The 19767-nt window shown below is 41.7% G+C and overlaps 1 protein-coding gene across 2 annotated transcripts in view; it reads left to right on the top strand.

Annotated features, from left to right (window-relative positions):
- Positions 1-19767, top strand: part of TMTC1 (transmembrane and tetratricopeptide repeat containing 1) — a 239641-nt gene that overhangs the window by 153162 nt on the left and 66712 nt on the right. For both annotated transcript variants that reach the window (XM_019544610.1, XM_019544611.1), the window contains exons 10-11: positions 7462-7629; positions 15045-15158. In XM_019544610.1, coding sequence (XP_019400155.1) covers positions 7462-7629; positions 15045-15158 — 282 coding nt within the window. The remainder of the gene's footprint in view (positions 1-7461; positions 7630-15044; positions 15159-19767) is intronic.

The following is a 19767-nucleotide window of genomic DNA, read 5'->3' as shown; positions in this document are numbered from 1 at the left end:
CAAAGCATGCTGTGATGCTGGGGGTCTGTAAGTTTACTTGAACCAGGAAGGGATCTGGGACAGAAGTTCCATAAACCAGTTTGACCTAAATCAGTTAATAATACTGCATTCAACCAGGTTTATCTTCAACCAGTTTTGGCCATTTTGAAAGTGGTTTATGTACACTGAACTTCTGTTGTGTTACAGGTTTAAACTAGTTTCTGATCACTTAAACTGGTTTATGTGTAACTTCTGTCTCTAATGAATTAGAGCTGCTTGATATGTTATAATCATCAGACAACTTGAGATGCTTCAGCTTTAAATGCTTCAAAAGCTTCAGCTTTAGGTGCTTTATTAGTTCATTGTTGCTTGGCTTGCTTCTAACATTCCAAACCCCTGAGCTGCTTCAAACAACTCCCATAAATTAAGAGGAAAAAAAATAGCAAGAAAAAATGTTTCCTTTTCCCCCCACTAAGTGCCAAATTCCCACTCTGTACTCCATGGGTTATGCTGACCTAAAATGCATGACAGGAAACATTCAGTCCAGGACCACTGACCTTATCAGTGCATGTTTCCATTGCACTATAGCATAGAAGCCACAACCCAGCCTGGGACGTGCGTTGTGCTGGCAATGTACAGTCGTAGTAAAAATCAACCGCTGTGCTAACAGCTTTCAATCTAGTTTAAGGCAAGACATTACTAGAGAAACAAACAAATGGGTTGAGGTGTGTAAGTTGGCTGAGGAAGTATTATACAAGTGTTATACAAGCTTCTCTTTTGATACACTGGATGAGTATGCACAATTTGTTAATTTGATTTGTTTGTTTAATGGGTTCCAATAATCAGATAGATCTCAGGAGTTGGCATGTGTAAATATCAACTATATAAATGCTTCTAGGGGCACATCTGGATCAGGTGGATCTACACATGATAGCCAGCTACATCACCATAGCAGCACACTCCTTCGGTATAGCACTCTGCTATGGTGACAGTGATGAAATCTAATCATGCACCGCGCGCAAGGCACAGTAACCTCCAGTACTGCTACTACTGTAGCAATATTGCCATATGGCAACATGTAGATGCACCATAGGTTTTCTTGCTTTTTATTAGCTGGAAATGTCTATAATGTTTGGAGAATGTGTTTGCCTAGAACTTCAAAAAGTAAGGAACTCCCTGAGAATTCCATCATAAAAACTAAATTGTTGAAAGCCAGTATCTGTGGTAGAAACTGCCAGCTTTGGAGACTTGGGAAGGACTTGATTACTGAGATTCACTTTTTGGAGACCTTATAATGATATTCCGTATCCATAAAGACTGAATGGTTTGGCTCAGTGGAAGCACCAGCTATTTGTAACTGAAAATGTCTTGTTGTGAGTAATTTATTGCAAATGGTTTTTTAGAAAAAGCAACATACAAAGTAAGAAACAGTGCAACGAAAATACAGGCATAGTAAACAAAAGATAAATGTTCAGATGCATCCTGAAAAGTGTCCTTATGGCAAAATAAAATTGCGCCAGTAGGAGAATTGAATGCTGACATGAAAGAAATGCCAGATGCATAACTCATTTTTAGCTGTTTTGCAGTAGTTGCATAGAGCTAGTCCAATGCTTATACTTGGTGGAAAACTTCCAATTTTAAAAAATGGGGCAATATGAACTCCATTTTCACAGTTAAGTTTTTTCTATTATCTGAGTTCTTTTTGTATTGCTTTTCCCTACTAAAACAAAATTTAATTTTTAAAAGGCTATTTTTGACCAGTTTTCAATTCATTGCAGTAGGTGAATGTTTAGAGGCTATACTTTAAACATAGCAATGGTGTGAATGAAGCCAAATTTTAAAAAGTTAAAAACAGACATAAGTATTTGCAGGATCAGGGTAAACTTGAATAAATATTATGGCTGACTCCCCCAGTACTCATTGTGTGGACAAATCTACTGTCATGTTGGTGGGACTTGTCATGTATAAACATTATTTATACACATAGGGGACCACCCATATTACAAGCTCAAGCAGAGTGAATTGGCCTGGGTTTTTTTTGGTGTAGACCAACTGGGAATTCAGAATGTGGATAAATGAACAATTGTATTGTTTTAAAAGGAAGGGAGGGATCTTACCACTCATGACTGTGTATCAGTATGTCTGTTATAATAGTTTTCTTATGCTCCTATCCTGGAATAAATGAAGCTAAAAAGTGGTAATTTAACCCTATTTCATTCAGGCATAAGATGTTCTGGTTTAGGTTGTCCTTGCTAGGGGGTTGGAAAGGGCAGATGAAACAGTTACAGGGGATTCAGTTGAGCCAGAATAAATCCTCTCCTACCCCCAGACTTCAAAGTGGTATAATTATAAATGTACATGCTTAATTCTGAAGCTTGGTCCCATAACAGTGATTAAGGGATTAAATTGAAGAGGTAGGAGGGAAACACTTCAAGCTTCATTCACTAACACTGCCAAATTACTAAAGAGAAGGACAGACATGTGAGTGGCATCCAGATGCAATTGGAAGACAGAACTGTTGCTATATAGCTCTGTAGGCATTCAAGCCCTGCTAAATACAATCAAAGAGCTCTCAAGTGTGTCTAAATCCCTCAGGGCCAGAGCTGATCCAGGGAGATTCATGGCAGATCACACTCATGTTTGATATCTTTGCAGTGATAGGGTGCCTGGCATCTCAAGAGGGCAGAGCTGTAGAAAATTGAAACAAAACATAATAGGAAACCATTAAAAAATCTGTACTTCCCATTCTGATTTCCAGTTGACTTTACCAACCTGTCTTCCACCTGTGATGACATATCTGATATGGAAATTATGTACTTGGGTTGTCCCTTTCCCCATCAAAACAGTCTCAATGGAAATTTGGAATTTCCCCTTCTTCTGCAATTTTAGGTAGAATCCACCGGAATGTCTGGAGATTTTCTCTGTGCTGGCTGGAGAGTTCTCTGAACTGTTGTTTTCCTTTGTTTCAAGGCAAATATACTTAGTTCAGGACATGGCAGCTTCTGGGAACTGCTTTTGTTTTCCTGCATTTGGATTGATTATAACTACATTTCCAGAAGTGTCCATTCCATCCTCTTTCCTGAGGAAGCTACATAGACTAGGACTAATTCAGATTCTGCACCTTCAGCCTTTATATTAATTTATGTGTAGTTACATCTAGAGATTTTGTATATTGTTTCATTTAGAGGTTCATTAAAGTATATAGAAAATGTCTTGAAAACTTCACATAAAATGCCATTAACAAAGCAATTCAAGATTTCATTTTTTATGTCAAAAATATTACATAATAGACTCTAGTTGCAGAGTTAAGTGCATAAATCAGTTTGAAGTTGAATAGCAGTTTGCTTCAAAATATAGTATGCCTTTGAGGGAACTTCTTAATAGTCTCATATAGAATCAGAAAAATACAGAGGAAATGTACCTGAAAATTCTAGGTAATTCAATGAGATAGCAGTGGTAGGCAATTAAAAGCCACTCAGTGTATTCATTTTGCTATGTTTTCATACTTCGTAGTGTAGGCTTTTGCATGCATCAGAAAACATAACCACATAGTTATTACTTTATTGTTGCCATGTAGGTAAAGTAATGCAATTAAAACAATAAAGGTGTTCATTATCAGATTAAAGGGATGGTATAAGGTAATTTAGGAGTTGTGTGGCTTCTGATTATATGAATTAGCAGGAATTATATACTAGAAATGAGATCTGTACTGTAATTACACTGTAACCACACTGTAATTAATATACTGGTATTATGAAATCCAGTTCAGTTTCCTCTTGTTTTGCAATAAATCCTTTCTTAGCACATATAAGCATTATAGGCCTTGTGACTGTCATAGAGAAGAAGTTCTCAATCTTTTCAGCAGTTCTCAATCTTTTCAGACTCAAGGCCTCTCAGAAAATGTCAGCTCTTAGTTTTTACTTGCCTTTTGACTACAGAAAAATAGAGCAATTCTTCTATTGAAGATAATTCAGGCTAGAAGTCAGAATATTTTTAAATGGTGGATTCCCATTTGAAATCTCTGTTTTTATCTTGTGAATTATGCTTGCATGCCTCCCACTGATAGCATTGTGTGGAACCGCACAGCATCCTTGAAAGGTTCTCATGGAAGCCCTGAATGCCATGGCACCCTGATTGAGAAGCCTGGACCCATTGGCCATAAGCAACAGTGAACCTGATTTTGTTAGGTGATGTACAAACATAGAGAGAGAGGCCTTGCCCTCCAGATCCTGCTGCATTGAGAATGACTAATACCTTTCTGTAATGGTTTTTAACACTGGACCAGATCTGGTGCAGTTGGGTAGCTACCAGGAGACAGGAGAGGATGAGATAATCCATAAACATTCTTAATGCTACGTAGATCAGCACCTGTATGAAAGCTGCAGAACCCCATTCATATGGCATTGCCATTAGGTGGACTAATTAGCTGTGCTCAGTTGGAAAGTTAATTGGCTCAGGTGTAGGACCACACTACTACAGCTTAGCTGATTCTTTTTGGGAGCTAACACATGCAGTGCTACCTTAGATGAGTCTGCAGCATGCCTGACAAAAAGGTGACTAGAAAGCTAGATCGTAAAGCTGTGCATGATGTTGCAGGAAGATTGATTACCATCCCGATGCTCAGGAAGACTAGCTAGTATGGCAGAAGGCCAGCTTGGCTTAGCAGGGAACTCCTCAGTGAGTTAAAACACAAAAAGGAAGCTTATAAGGAGTGGAAACTTGGACAAACAATGAGGGAGGAGCATAAGAGTATTGTTTGGGCATGCAGGGATGAAATCAGGAAGCCCAAAGCTCAATTGGAATTGCAGCTAACAAGGGAAGCGAAGGGCTTCTACAAGTATGTCAGCAACAAGAGGAAGATCAGGGAATGTGTGGGTCCCTTACTAAATGAGAGGCAACCTAGTAACAGAGGATGAAGAAAAAGTCTGAAGTACTCAGGCTTCTTTCTTTTTCATGTTGTGTAATTTCCTTTCCAAATGGCAAAATGTGATATCATCCATGTTTCAGGGGTGTAGGTTGTAGACATGTTGGTCTAAGGACATAGGCAGACAAGGTTCTATTGGTAAATCTGATATCTTTTATTAGATCAAATCAAATAGTTGGAAAAATTCTTCTTAGTAAGCTTTTGGGCACAAACACCCTTTGTCAGGCTGAGGAAGCATCTGCAGATAGTCTGTGCTCTTCCTGGGTAGAGTGGTAAAGCAACCAGGGGCTGCTTTAAAAAGATATCAGATTCACCCAAAGAACCTTGTCTGCCTATGTCCTTGGACCAGCCTGGCTACAACTTACACCCTTGACTTTAGCAAGGCTTTTGATATGGTCTTCCACAACTTTCTTGCAAGCAAGCTAAGGAAGTACAGATTGGATGAATGGTCTGTAAGGTGGACAGAAAACTAGCTCAGAGGGTAGTAGTCAATGGCTCGATGTCTAGTTGGCAGCCAGAATCAAGTGGAATGCCCCAGGGGTCAGTCATGAATCCAGTTTTATTCAATGTTTTCATCAGTGACCTGGAAGATGGGATGGATTGCACCCTTGACAAGTTTGCAGATAACAGCAAGCTGTGGGGAGTAGTAGATACACTGGAAGGTAGGGCTAGGATTCAGAGAGACCACAAAAAATTGGAGGATTGGTCCAAAAGAAATCTTGTGAGGTTCAAGGACAAGTGCGAAGTCCTGCACTTGGATGGAACAGTCCCATGCACTAGTACAAGCTGGGCACTGACAGGCTAAGCAGCAGCTCTGCAAAAAAGGACCTGGGGGTATAGTGAATAATAAATGAATATGAGCTAATAGTGTGTCCTTGTTGCAAAGAAGGCTAATAGTATACTGAGCTGCTTTAGTAGGAATATTGCCAGCAGATCTAAGGAAGTGATTGTTCCCCTCTATTTAGCACTGGTGAGGCGACATCTGGAGTACTGTGTCCAGTTTTTGGCCCCCCACTAGAGAAAGGATGTGGACAAACTGGAGAGAGTCCAGTGGAGGGCAACAAAAATGGTGAGGGAGCTGGGGCACATGGCTTCTAAGGAGAGGCTGAGGGAGCTGGGCTTATTTAGTCTGGAAAAGAGATGACTGAAGGGGTATTTAAATAGCAGCCTTTAACTACCTGAAGGATGGTTCCAAAGAGGTTGAAGCTAGACTTTTTTCAGTAGTAGCAGATAACAGAACCAGGAGCAGTGCTCTCAAGTTGCAGCAAGAGAAGTTCAGGAAGAACTTTCTCATGAGGAGGGTAGTAAAGCACTGGAAAAGTCTACCCAGAGATGTTGTGGGATCTCCATCCTTGGAGGTTTTAAGACCCGGCTAGACAAAGCCTTGGCTGGGGTGAACTAGTTGGGGATAGTTCTGCTTTGAGCAGGTGTTTGGACTAGATGGCCTCCTGAGGTCGCTTCCAGCCCTAATTTTCTATGTTTCTGTGTTGGGAGGGGTGGATGGAAGCCAGCTGTGGGGTGGCAGGTAGTAGTGTTGAGGGGTAGGTGGATTGTGGTGCTGTGTATGGTGTTGGAGGTAGGCTGTGATATTGTAGAGGTTGAGAACTACCTTGTTCCTTATTAGTTTGATTCTTGAGGAGTAGTAGGGTATTACCAGTATGAATGACAGGATAGGTAATGTCAGAGCTGTTTGGTGTAAAGCACATTGTACACACATGTTATTTAAGCTTTGAAAACAGTAATAGCATCAGCTCAACCCCTTTAAACTCCCAACACCAGTGGTTCTGAGTATTTTTAGTCTTAAGGAACACCTCATCAGACTTGAAGCCCCCTCCATAACTTTTTGTGAATTAAGCAGCATTTAAAAAACTAATTTATTTATTACAGTGCTTACTACCTTGCAGAGGAGGCAGGCAGTGGGGCAGGGGAGCAGCTAGGCAGGGAGAGTCTGAGCCTGCCTTTATGTTTATCTCCTCACCCCTCACTTACCTCAGCCTCTTATCAGCTTAGATCTACTGTTTTCAAATCTTAAATAACATGTGTGTACAATGCGCTTTACCCTGGCACCCTGCTTGAGAATCACTTTCCTACATGTAAGAAGGGACACTCTCTGTGCAGGAGTTAAGAACTCCTAAATTCTAATCCTGCCTCTGAATATCTCTTGCTGGGAACTTGGAAAAGATGCTCAGTTTCTTAGCCTCAGGTTCCTGATCTGTAAAACAGGAATGATAATACTGCTGAAGCTGTGTAGAGAATTCATTAGAGAGCTGTAAGCAACTATATCACTACTAAGTATTATTAGTATTATGATGTAGCAGATTGCTTATCTAAGTATCATAATAACACTACAATGTATACTGCATACACATACATTTGTTTGGCTGTGAATTGATTTCAAGGGAAAAAAGAAGGGACTGTTTAATCTGAATTTGTTTTCCTGAAAAATGAAGTTAATCTAAAAAAAGTTACTGTGTATTGCATGGAATATTGACATAATCTTGTATACAAACTCTAAAACAAAACCTGTAATCTTTTTCCCTCTCTGTTTGCTTTTCCAGCATGGGGTACTGTATTCTTTTTGTTCACGGTTTTAAAAAGCTCTGTACATGGTTAAATAAATGTGGTGTTACTGCCACAACCCTCTCCGCTTTGCTGCTCCTGCTGCTCTTCTCTTGGAAAACTGTGAAACAGAATGAAATCTGGTTATCAAGAGAATCCCTTTTCAGGTAGGAATGACCACAGAAAAGAAATTCCTTTTCAACTTTTTAAAACATTGTTTTTTAAAATAAGAAATGTCTCACAATTTATTGTTGCATGAAGTAGGTGTTTTTAAGCAAAATAAAACTTTTACTCTTGCATTATTATTATTTATGTTGTCTTTGCTCTTTGTAAAAGAATGGCTTATTTTCTACTTCATGAAGTAATTTGTATGATCACTGTATTTGCCTAGGACAAACAAATACTACGAAGGGTCAAAAATATATTGTGTATAGTTCTTCTTGGTTTCTGTTTCCTAAACTGCCTTATTTTATAGCCTTATATATTTTACATTGAAAAAGCCCACTTTGATATGTGTTTTGTTGATAAATGTATTAAATTTATTTCCAGATGTTTTCAACAATTGTCTGATTATGAGGTAAAAATTTAAATGTAGGCTATTTGCAAATGGATTGTTTATTGTGTAAACTATTGGCCAGAGCAGTTTTATTTTCTCAGCATCAGAGATAATGACATGACCTCTAGCATTGTTTTTATAAATCTTTAACTCAGTTTTGCAATGTTGAAGCAGATGAAGCTCTGTTAAGGTAAACTTTAGAAAGATGTGAAATAGGAAATGAATTGTGTAAAAGTGAAGCCACGCCTATCTCCATAAACAGTATTTTCTACTTAAAAAATGGAAACCGTGGTGATTATGTCCTTGGCTCAGATTCCAATTAATTTAAGTGCAAGTTTCAGGCCAAACCTTCCATGATTAATGCCAACAATTCAAAAGAAAGCTGTATAGCCTTATGGTTCTTTTACTTTTGAATAGGGAAAAAAAACTATAATTGCTTCTGTGTTAATTCAGACCACATCTGTAATACTAAGCACAATTCTAGTCACCCAGACATTACGCCAGAACAGATACAGAGGATGGGTACTGGGAAGTTCAGGGAAAACACTCTGAAAAACAAGGAATTTATAGACTATTTTATATGCAGAATTTGTAGGCAAAATTCATGCCTCATAACTCTGTCACACTTACTGGGATTACACCACAGATTAATTTAGCTCAATCATCTATTCATGCCCCCCAGTCTTACCCTTGGCTTGTATTTACTCATGAAATCCATGCTGAATGTCCTGCCAGTGTAGTCACAGCAGCACAGTGACATATGTTGAATACATTCATCCCTCAGCACACGGGAGCCAGATGTGCTTTACTGTACAGTTCCAATCTAGTGAGTAAAGAGTAGTACATATGCATTAGTTTAGCATCAATCTGAGTGGAAATGTAAGCATGAGCTTCAGCTTTTTCTTTAGTGTAATCCCATTATGGGTGGAACATATGGGTAGAGGCTGCTAGTCCTGGAGAGGACCTGATGCCCTCAATTGGTTTGCTAAGGGGATCCATCGATGGGGAGCAGCTGGAAGAGACAAAGGAAACTGCAAGAATTTAGGATAATGTGGATTTGACACCCCACTGCTGCCTTTTTAGCACACATGTTCTTTCAATAATCTGAAGTCAGGTCTTCCATCTCTTTACATCCTAATGGTTTATATTGCCTCTTTCCCTTGCCCTCCGTGTCAGTGGGGAGGTGAATCACAGACTCTTCCTTCCTGTTGAGTCTGCATAATGGAGCTCTAAAACAGGCAGATGTGAGCTCACAGGAACCCTCCCTTTGCTTGCCCACCAGTACTTCCATCAGCTCCCTCAGCTGACTGCTAGGACTCCATTGTGCTTATCCTTCAGCTAATGGCTAGATTATGGTAGTGGTAAGTACTTGGGACTGGAGGTGTTAGGGCCTTGTTACACATTACACTTTGAGCCACACAAATGTTGATCAGTTTAGTGCTAGTTGCAGTCGCACCTTCCACTTGAGCAGCACACCTCTGGGGAGTGGCCACACCTTGATGGAACAGAAGCAGGGTTATTTGGATTAAGAGAGAATCCTGTCCAGGAGTGGCATAACTTTGTGCCACATAACAAGCTTCTTAATGTGTTGACAGTCCAGGGGTTAAGAGCTCCAGGACTTGTTCAAAATTAACTTACAACAAGGCCCTTAGAAGGTATCCCTTGTTGCTGGGAGAGTTAGACTGTTGAAAGAAGGATATGTCTGTGCTGAGACTGGGTGGGCAGTGATGCATTCATTAATGGGGAGCAGAGTCTTTTTAGGGGAATGGGGTTTTGGGATAGTTTTCAGATTGGGCTTCTAGAGAGGATGAAAGCCTTCTTCCTACAGGGAAAGGAGCTCTGACATAGATACTTGTCCTAGAAATGAAGTAGAGTGGGATGCCCATCTGGGGCGGGTAAAAGGGAGACTGTATATACGGGGGGGGGGGGAGGAACCGGTAAAGGAAGTAAGTAGGAAAGGCAACCGTGCAAAAAATTACAGTTTCTTACTCAGCAGATCTGCTCCTTAAGTCAAGTCTGCTGATTTCAGTGATTTAAACTAATAACAATAAAAGTTTACTGCTTTGTGCTCTTGTTAACTCTGCAAAGCCAGCTCAACCAAGCGGTGTGTGTTGGATTCTGTGCCATTTTGCCCATCACTGACAGAACTGTTTAATACATCCCAACCGTTTATGCTTCTGAATTTCAATTTAAGGTTTTGGGGAGGAAAGGGGAAGGCTGTACGTGTCATTGAGGGAATAATTTGCCATGGAGAACCTTTTGTTGCTGGTGGTGATATCCAAAATGAAAGAAACCCAGCATGCCTTTCCCCCCCCAAGAGCCCCAGGTGAGCTGATGGGTCTTGCTGTGAGAAGTCCTTTGTCTTGTAAGCTGAGCACATTTGATGTGGAAATCACAGAAAATCAATAAGCCTGGTGCCCCACAGAGAGTGGCTTTGCAGAATAGAACTTGCACTTCAGAATACAATGGAGACTATTGACAGGAGTGTTTTCCCAAGCACTGACTGAATGGGATTTGAAGCTGATGCTGGCGTTTGAAGTTGGAAATGCGAGGGGTAATTAATAGCATATTTGATCTCATCATTGTGACTTCTGGACATTTGCTTTTAACAGTGGAATGAAAGTATATGTAAAATGGCTTGCATAGCATTCGTCTTTTACTTATAAGAGTTAAAAGTCATCTTAGTAGTCAACAGGGAAAGAAATTTTTCTGAGAAGTGACCTTTATGCTCAGTGGATCTGTTTCTTACTCGACTTGGGTTGTCACAGTATATTTTCAGAAGAGAAAAATGAAAGTGAGAGAATTTGGAAATGCATGTTGGAAGAATATATGTGGAGTTGTGGGAGGAGGGGGTGTTGGTGGGAAGCAGAAATGGAAAAACATTGTGTTCTGCTTTTGTTATTTATACTCCACCCTTTCCTAGTTGGCTTTAGTTACGAATATTATTGTTTCTTTTTCCAGCTGGAAAACAGTGTCCCGATAGAATTGTTTCATGAATGTAGTTCACCTAGGCCCTTCTCTGGTCACTTATTTCCAGATAGAGCAGTTTCAACTGAGTGTTTTCATGGGGCTGCTCAAAGTAGTGTGTGTCGCACTTTGTCAGGATCATTTTCAGAAGCAGCCTCAGATTCGCAGACAGGATGAATAATAGAGCAGCCAGAGTAAGCAGCTGAGTACAAGGGAAGAAAACAACCAAACAACACCAGGACCAATTTCTGTCCTTTCCACACCCATATGCAACATACAAAAAGCTACAGCTATAGTTTATCTGTGAAATCTTAATAGATGGCTCCTGAACAACTACTTAAAGTTAAATTTAAAAGGGGAAAGTTGTCACAAAAAGAATATTTAAAAAGCTATCCCTCCAACTATTAATGCGGTAGCTCATTAGAAGCAAAGTACTTTTGAATATGTAATATACTTCTCAACATTTTGCTCTGCCTCAGCAGAGGCCATAACAAGACCAACTCCTCATTGCACATAGGCCAAGGAGCAGCTCTGAGATGGTAAAAGCTCTGAGTTCATGTATGTGTCTTTGCCTATGAGAGTCATTGGTGTAATGATATGCTTTCTATATAAGAATTAATATCCCAGTAATGCCCAGAAGGTTGTAAGTGTGTCGTTAATGGCTCCTCAGGCCAATGGATATTAACACAGTCAGAGCATTCACACATTATTTGCTGCTGGTGCAGTAGATCTTTGTGAAAACTAATATAGAGAATCGTCCTCTTAAGAATAGCATCAATTAACTGATTTAATTTAGCAATTAGTCACAAAATGGCTTAGTGCCTTCTGGTAAGCATGGAGAAATACTTTATGGTGAAAAAACCAAACCTGAGGTACTTTAAAAAATTCTTACAGGTAAAGCACTACATTAGTAGTGGATGATCTTTCCTACCAGTAACACTCTCATCCCTCTTCTTTTTTTTACCTCTCCTCCCCATTCATCTGATCTGTGATGCCTGTGCACAGAGATGCCCTGATTTTACCAACCTTATTCCCTCCAGGCCTACTATTCTGTCCTTCCTCTTTATTGTCAAGCCTCCTATGGTACACATACCACTCTTTTTTCCCCTCTCATCTTGACTTAATCCCCTTGCCTATTTTAAGAGCTTTTGTGTTGTTATTTTTCAGCAACACAAAAGCTCTGGGGCTTGATTTCTCATTTGGGAATTAAAATCTTGCTTGGAGAGCTGACTGGAGAAAATAGCCAAGGCATTGCAGCAAAACTGGAAATCTGCTGACTTCCTCTACTCCTTTCTTTGATGGAAGGGTCTGAGCTAGTTGATGGAAAGTAGAGAGCTGTGAAGCTAGCCTTAACCAGTCTGCAAAGGAGGAATGAGAATGAGGTTTGAGTTCTTGTGTTACAAAGTCACCCACCTCTACTCCTAATCATTTAGAGAGCCTTATATTTATATTCTTGTCAACTGTGTTCCTCTGTTAAATATAAAAGCAGGAGAATAGCTGGGTCCTTAGACCCTCATAGGAATAAAGGTTTTATAGTACATGTTCTTCTGTTACTGCCTTCAGTCTCTAACGTTTTTCTTAGTCATATAAGCTGTGCCCTTCCTCTTGCACTCTCTGTTAAGTAAATAAGCTAACACACCACTGCCAAGTCTGGTGTTTTATTGAGTTAGCAAAGTATGTGCCTTTTTTTTTCTTTTTTGTTCCTTGTATTTCTCTTTGTGCCTCTCAGTGATGTCCTTTCTCAGCCCTATGCACTCTCTCTTCTCAGTTTTTCTGTTGTTCATCAATGCTTATGTAACTCAGCATACAGTATATACTGTGGCTAAGTACAGACATCAAAAATCCCAAGGCTGAATCTATTCAGTCTTTGCAGGTTAGTCTAAGCTGCACAGATTAATTTCAAACAGAAGTGAACAGGAAATGCAGCCACATGGCTACAGTGGCTCAGGCTAGAAGCTGGGGGCACTAGAATGTGGCTCTCTCACTGTGTGTTCACTTCCTTTTCCTGCTGCCCCTGAAGTTTCTGGGATTTGCAGTCCAGAATCACAGTAGTAGGACTCTGCAGTGTTGCTCATCACTTCCTCTTCCTGCTTCCAGGTGCCTCTGGGATTTGTAATCCACAGTTGCAGCCAGCACTAAGTTTGAGTAGGGGAAGGGGTGTTTAATTAGGGTTACCATACATCCAGGTTTTCCCAGACATGTCTTCTTTTTTGGCTCCTTGCCCTCTCATTCTGGTAGGTTTTTAAAATGCAAGCAAGTGTCCAAGTTTGTGCTTTGCCTCTGCATTTGCTTGGGGTTGAGGGCAGTGGGGAAAGTTAATTGGCTGAATAGCATGCTCTGCACGCAGACTCTGGCAGCTGCTGGCAGGTGAGTATGTGTGTATGTGTACATGCACACTCAAGCAAGCTACGTGGGGAGCAGGGCTGGGAGGGAGCAGGGGGCTACAGATCAGGAGTATAGGGTACCAGCCGGGCCTGTGGGGCAGGGGGCTGTGGGTCAGGAATGTGGGGCATATAAATGCCCTCCCCCGACAATCATGTATCTCTTCCCCCCCACCACACATGTCCTCTATTTTGAAATTGGAAATATGGTAACCGTAGTTTAACACCCCTTCCCTGGTCCCAGACCCCAGCTGGGTTTGCTTGGGGGGGGGGGTGGTACCCCCCCCATAGACTGGGTTGCATCCCCAGCTGGGTTCCTCCCTCCCCACACACATGCCTGTTTGTCAGTTAGCTCTTACTGTTCCAGGTAGGGAGCAGAGGGGCAGTGCCAGCCCTGCTCTCTGGAACAGACAGCCCAGCCCAGGGTTGTAAAGCATGCTTTCTGTTGTAGGAAACTCTAAATATAATACTTCTGCCAGGCCCCAGTTTCAAGGACTGTGTTCGAATTTTAGGGGTTTAACATCAACCATAGTTAAAAAGTATGGTTGTCAGTAAAAAAAAATGGATTTTTTCCTCAAGTTGGCAATTCTGCTCAACTGCAGTGATGGTTTTAAACTGTATTGCCCCTCCCCCCCACAGGGGGTGCTCTACTCACTCCTACATGCCAAACCCCTGACTGCATCCTGCACCATGCTGCTTCCCCAGACCACCCTGCAGTCTCACTCCTGCTGGCCCTTCCCCCTCCATTCTGGCACAGACCCCCAAAGAAGCCTACCTGAGACCAAGCAGTATTATAGGCAGCATGAGATGCAGCAACAGCAGTAGTGGGATGCAGCAGGATGCAGCAACAGCACATGGCCGAGGCAGCATTCTCTGCACAGTGTTGCACGTGGGCACCAGGTGGCACTGCTGGTCTCTGTCTATCAGAGCTTTAGTCAATCTGTGACTGCTTAGTGTTTTTACTGGCAGGTAAAGCTTTTTAATGGAGTTTACTAATAGCCATTTTTAGCCTGATTTTTTTTTTACTGGCAATCAGTAAATTTACTGATAATTGGCAACCCTGGTACTAGAGACCCAGTGCTCAGTCTTAGGTGGTAGACCATGATTAAGTGTGGGGCCCAAAACTGGATACAGTATTTCAGGTGAAGTCTCACTAGTCCTGAATAAAGTGGAAAGATCGCTTCTCTTGATTTGCAAGTGACACTCCTGTTAATACAACCCAGTATGCTGTTGGCTTTTTTGCAGCAAGAGCACACTGTTGGCTCATTCAGTTTCTCATCTACGGTAACCTCCAGATCCTTCTCTACAGCACTGCAGCATAGCCATTCATTGCCCAATCTGTATTTGTGAATTCAGTTATTCCATCCAAAGTGCAGGACTTTTCACTTATCCTTGTTGAATCTCATCTGACTGTTGCTGATCATTTGTTCAGTCTATCTGCATCTTAGCTCTGAACTCCAGGGCATCTGCAACTCCACCCAATTTAGTGTTATCTTAAGCTATGTTAAGCATTCAGTCAATCCCATCATCCAAAAGATTAATGAAGATGTTGAATAATGCCAGACATAGGACAGACCCGAGGGGAACCCCGCAAATTGCAAAAGAGAGGGCATGAAGGAAAAGCTGAATTGTCAGACTGGAACAGCTAACCACTTTCTATTTTTTTTCTCATTTGTAGTTCAGGGGTGAAGACTCTGCCCCATAATGCTAAGGTGCATTACAACTATGCCAATTTTCTGAAAGACCAGGGTCGTCACAATGAAGCCATCTACCACTATAAAACTGCCCTCAAGTAAGTTCCTTGAAGACTTTGTTATGCTTGTACTTTTCAGTTGTTTTTTATTTAACTCTTTCTCTTCTTGCACATGAAGTGATATACGTGTTCATTTCCCCGAACTGCCTGGTGGCAGATTTAGTTTATTAGGCTGAAGACTCTTTGGCTCAGTGTTCATACATCATTTTATGAGGTAACTTGGCCTCCCTCCAGCTCTTTGTGTGCATGTTTTTTAATATAGGAGATATAAATAAGTTTCCATAGCTACACATTGAACAATGAGATGCCATATACTCAGCTGAGGGTTCTCTAGTAAGCAGGGGGTAGCTGTCATATATTTGCAGGTTCCCAGGCCATTTATCGTGGTAAATTATTAATGGTGCATGCCTGAAAAATGCCAAGTTTGTAACTATCTGAGGTAGAGTAATCATAATATTTAGAGCTTTACCTCTTGAAAAGATTATGCAAGCACTAACTAATTAATTAGTCCTTGGAATAATCTGATGAGATAGGTGGGTAAAGAATATTGTCACCATTTTACAAGTGGGGAAATCAAATCAACAAGGTAGACTGACTTGTCCAAAGCCACGTGGTATGTTTGTGGCAGAGTTGAGATTATAACCTAAAAGCTCACAACCGCTCCTTGGTCCAACACCAAAGGACTAATCATCATCTTAGATATGTCATGGGCTAGGGGGTCTGCTCTTACCATGCTCTGAGCAGCTGCTCAGCAAGTTGACCACCCAGCTAGCAAGAAATCTCCTTCGGAGGCAGAGGACCACTGAAAGAGAGATGAACGTGCACTCACACACATTCACTCATGCATACAGTCACTCATTGAGCAGTGATAAAGAAAAATTGAGAAAGGAAAAAATGAGAGATATAAAAGAGACAGCAAAAAAGGAATGGGTGCAGTAGCTAGTAGAGGCTGGTGCAGGGGGACACAGGCAGAGAGGAGGTGTAATCAGTCAAAAGGCAGGGCTTCTGACAAAATAGGAGTCTTTCCTTCCTGATCTGCTGCTTGTTTACGCCCTGCATGGGAGCAAAAGGCAGAGCTTACATTTGTCTCATTAAACTGTATCTGCTGTATTGTCCTCTGGTAAAGCATGGATCCATATTGATGGCTCTATCCTGGTTCTCCTTGAATGGTGCTTGCTGCACCCTTGGCAAACTTAGAAAGGGGTCGGACACCAATGCATGAATTCTTAAATATGATAAGCAGTTCGCACCTAAGACTGGAAGGCAACAGTTGTGTATATCTACCCTGACCTCCTGTATTATGCAGGACTACCTTACATTTACTGGAAGTAGAACAGCTTTTTTTAGAAGACTATCCAATCAGTCTTCAAAAATTGCACAGTCCTCAGTAATTTTTTGCCAATGGTTAATTAATTGCCCTCACTTAAAAATTTGCACATTACATTTTGTAGCCTAATTTGTCAATGAGCAACTTCCAGACACTGTGTGTTATCATGCCTTTCCTTGCCAGACTGAACTGCCCATTGTCAAATCTTTGTTTCCCATGTAGAAACTCATAGACTAGTGCATATCTGCCTGCATGTTAGGCAAAGTGTATGGCGTTTGCTGAAAGGAGATTTTACTCCACCATATGCCTCTAGCTCAGCAGTATCCATTTATTATAATTATGGTGCTGTCTTCTGCTCTGCAGTGTTTCAGTTATAAAGGAGTCTGTTTTTTTGAACTGATTGCAAACATTTGTTAAATTTTGTTACATACAAAGCCGGTGATGATATTGTTTATAAAACATCATAAGTACGCTCAGTGCCTGTGCCATGTAAAAAACTGGAAGCCTGCTTTCTCCCCCTTCCCTTTGCCCAAAGTTGCTAGATGTTGTTAGGAACTGGGGTTGTGTGACACCTCTGAATAGCAGGCTGCAGATACCTCACCCTGCAGAGTTAACGTTCTTACCCTGCTAAAACAGTTAATTGGAAAAACAAGTGTGAGCCGGTGTTTGGAATATAGGCAAAGTCAGGATTCCAGGGCTCTGTTCCTGACTCAGAAGTTATCGGGAAACTGATGCAGCACTTGCAGATCTGGCATGATGTGTTTATTTTGGCCAGCATCACTAAAGGAATGTCTGCACTGTATTTGTGGTGATACTGGGGGGACACCTGCTCTTGAGCATGTCCCACCCACCTGCTCCCACTCGCATGCCAAACCCAGAAATGCAGCAGTAAATCCAGTCAGGGCACACTGCCATAGCTGCTGTCATGCAAATGACAGTCTGGGATCTATGGGGATTCACTGCAGTTCCAGGTTTGACATGTGCAAGTGGGAGCAGGTGGGAAAGTGTGTGTTCAAAAGCCAAAGCCCCCACACAGCACCAAAAATATGCCCTTAGTGATACTGGCCAAACTAAATAAATTATCCCAGACCTTCAAATGTTGCATCAGTTTCCAAGGTTGGTACATGTAAATAGAAGAGCGTGAGCAGGATGTTCTTGAAAGCAGGCTTCCCTGGGTACATGAGGGCCACACTTACCCTTAATGAGCATGGTGGCAGGTTCAAAGAGACATTTCAGGTTAGTTCTGGTTATTTTATTGCAGCTGGACACAAAGGTGTGGGTAACTGGTGAGGTTCACATTGGAAAGATATGGACACCTTTTAACTAAATGCCAGTTGTAGGTGGTACTGGTTTCCAACACCATCTCATGGTATTGGTCTCTAAGGATGTCTTTACATGTGCTCTGGGGTGTGCACGTAGCGGGGAAAGAAGGGTGTTTTAATTTGAGTTAAATTCATTCGAGTTTAATTTGGGAGCCACTTTAGTTAAAAAACCTGCAGCATCTCATGTATTCACTGCCCTGCACTTCAAAATGATGGTGGCAGGGGTACTTGAACTAAAGCTCATTTGATGAGCTTTAGTTAAAGCTCATCCAGCACCATTTTGAACATGGGGACACTGATGCACATGATGCCAAGGCTGCTGGAGTGTTCTAATTAGTCTGATTAGATTAATTGAGTCTGCTCTAACATGTTCTAATTAGAACACGTCAGAGCAGGTGTGGGGTACATGTATAGGTGCCCCAAAGTACTACCCAGACCATCAGTGAGTGTTGGGCACAACACCTCCTTTAACCAGCCAGATAAAACCTCTAATCTACTTCCTTGACACTTTCCCCCAAACTGATGACCCATTTCCTTGACTGTTCCCCAGATCACCAGAACATTGCCCTCAGCTTTCAAGTAGGTGCTGGGAGAAAAACAGCACTATACAGGTTTGATGGAAAAAAACATAGTTGAGTGTCATCTGGAAACTGGTAGGACCTCAAAACCTGCCCAAGCTTTGCTGCTTTTCACTATGTGAATTAAATACTAAAGATAGAGGAGAGATTCTCTTCTGGTGCAAGGTTCTGGATCTCCACTGGCACTAGTGGAATTCTGACATGTTACATCAGCAGAGAATTTGGCCTGTGAATACGATGTCTTTGCTGGTCTAGTAGTTTAGTGTCCTGCCTGGTAGGGATCTGGATTAGTCTGGTATCTTGCCTGTCAGGCTGTGAACACTATGCTCAGCTCAGGACCTGGAAGTAACTTATATCATTTGTAGTCTTCCATAACAACAGCACTGTGAGGCTCAGAAGGAAGCCACTAGAAGGAAAGGTTGCCACACTGGAGTTTGAAAATGAGAAGTTTTTGAGTGGGGCAAATGAAAGAAGCCCCACAATTGTAAAAGCTCTTAATAAGGTGACCCAGGACTCTAGGTGAAGCATAATGTACTACCATGAAAATATTGAAGATAATACAGCCTCAGTTCCTTGCCCCTGGGTCAGAAAGACTTGGACTGCTAGCAAGGTCTTGTGATCAGGTTTTTGAAGGCAGGAAAGAGAGAGACACATCTCTGCCCTGCAGCATGACTACTTGAGGAATACTGCTGAGGACCCATTAATCATTTCAGCTTACCTCAAATGATTCTGCCACATTCTAATGTAGTTTGTTTTATTTTTAATGATGGTGATTTAAATGCAAAAACACACTAAACAAAAATTACCATGTTACTGTGCACTTGGTTGTCTGAATGACTGACAATTGCCATTAATAAGAATTTCTTTGCACTCAATACTTTTCTGCCAATACTGTCAAAATAGTGTACAAGCATTTAGTCAAGTATAATGCTACTCTGCACAGTAGGCCAGTGCTGTATTTTACAGTGTATAGGTCAACATAGTGTATAAGTACATATTTCTGTACAAAAAGAGTAGCATTTTTGTAGATCCGTTGTATAAGTTGACCCCGTCTCAGTATGCAAGGTGCTGGAAGCTCAGACGGGCTCAAGGCAGAGGCAGCATGCTGGCGGACTCCCAGGAAGTTAGACTGGGCCTCTGGGAGGTTAGGCAGCACACGGCCCACTGGCAGCCTGTCCAGCCAGCCCCAAGGGGTGCCACTGTTGCAGAGGGATGGGCCAGGCATCCCCACAGCTCAGGGGCTTCCCGGCCCAGTGGCAGCTCATCCCCCAGCTGAGGGGCAGGCAGGGAGGCTCTGCTGAAAGCAGGATCAGGCCCCTGATTGCTTATGCCTGCAGCAGGCTTCTGTGGTTGGCAGGATGCACAGAAAGGAGCTGGCTTGCCCCATGAACAGCATGGGGTTTTGGGCAGGGGCTGGGGGC

Source organism: Crocodylus porosus, unplaced genomic scaffold, assembly GCF_001723895.1.
Source record: "Crocodylus porosus isolate Cpor-Errol unplaced genomic scaffold, CroPor_comp1, whole genome shotgun sequence".
In the NCBI taxonomy this organism is placed as follows: Eukaryota; Metazoa; Chordata; order Crocodylia; family Crocodylidae; genus Crocodylus; species Crocodylus porosus.
The sequence above is the reverse complement of the archived record's forward strand: the minus strand, read 5'-3'. Positions and strand labels throughout refer to the sequence as shown.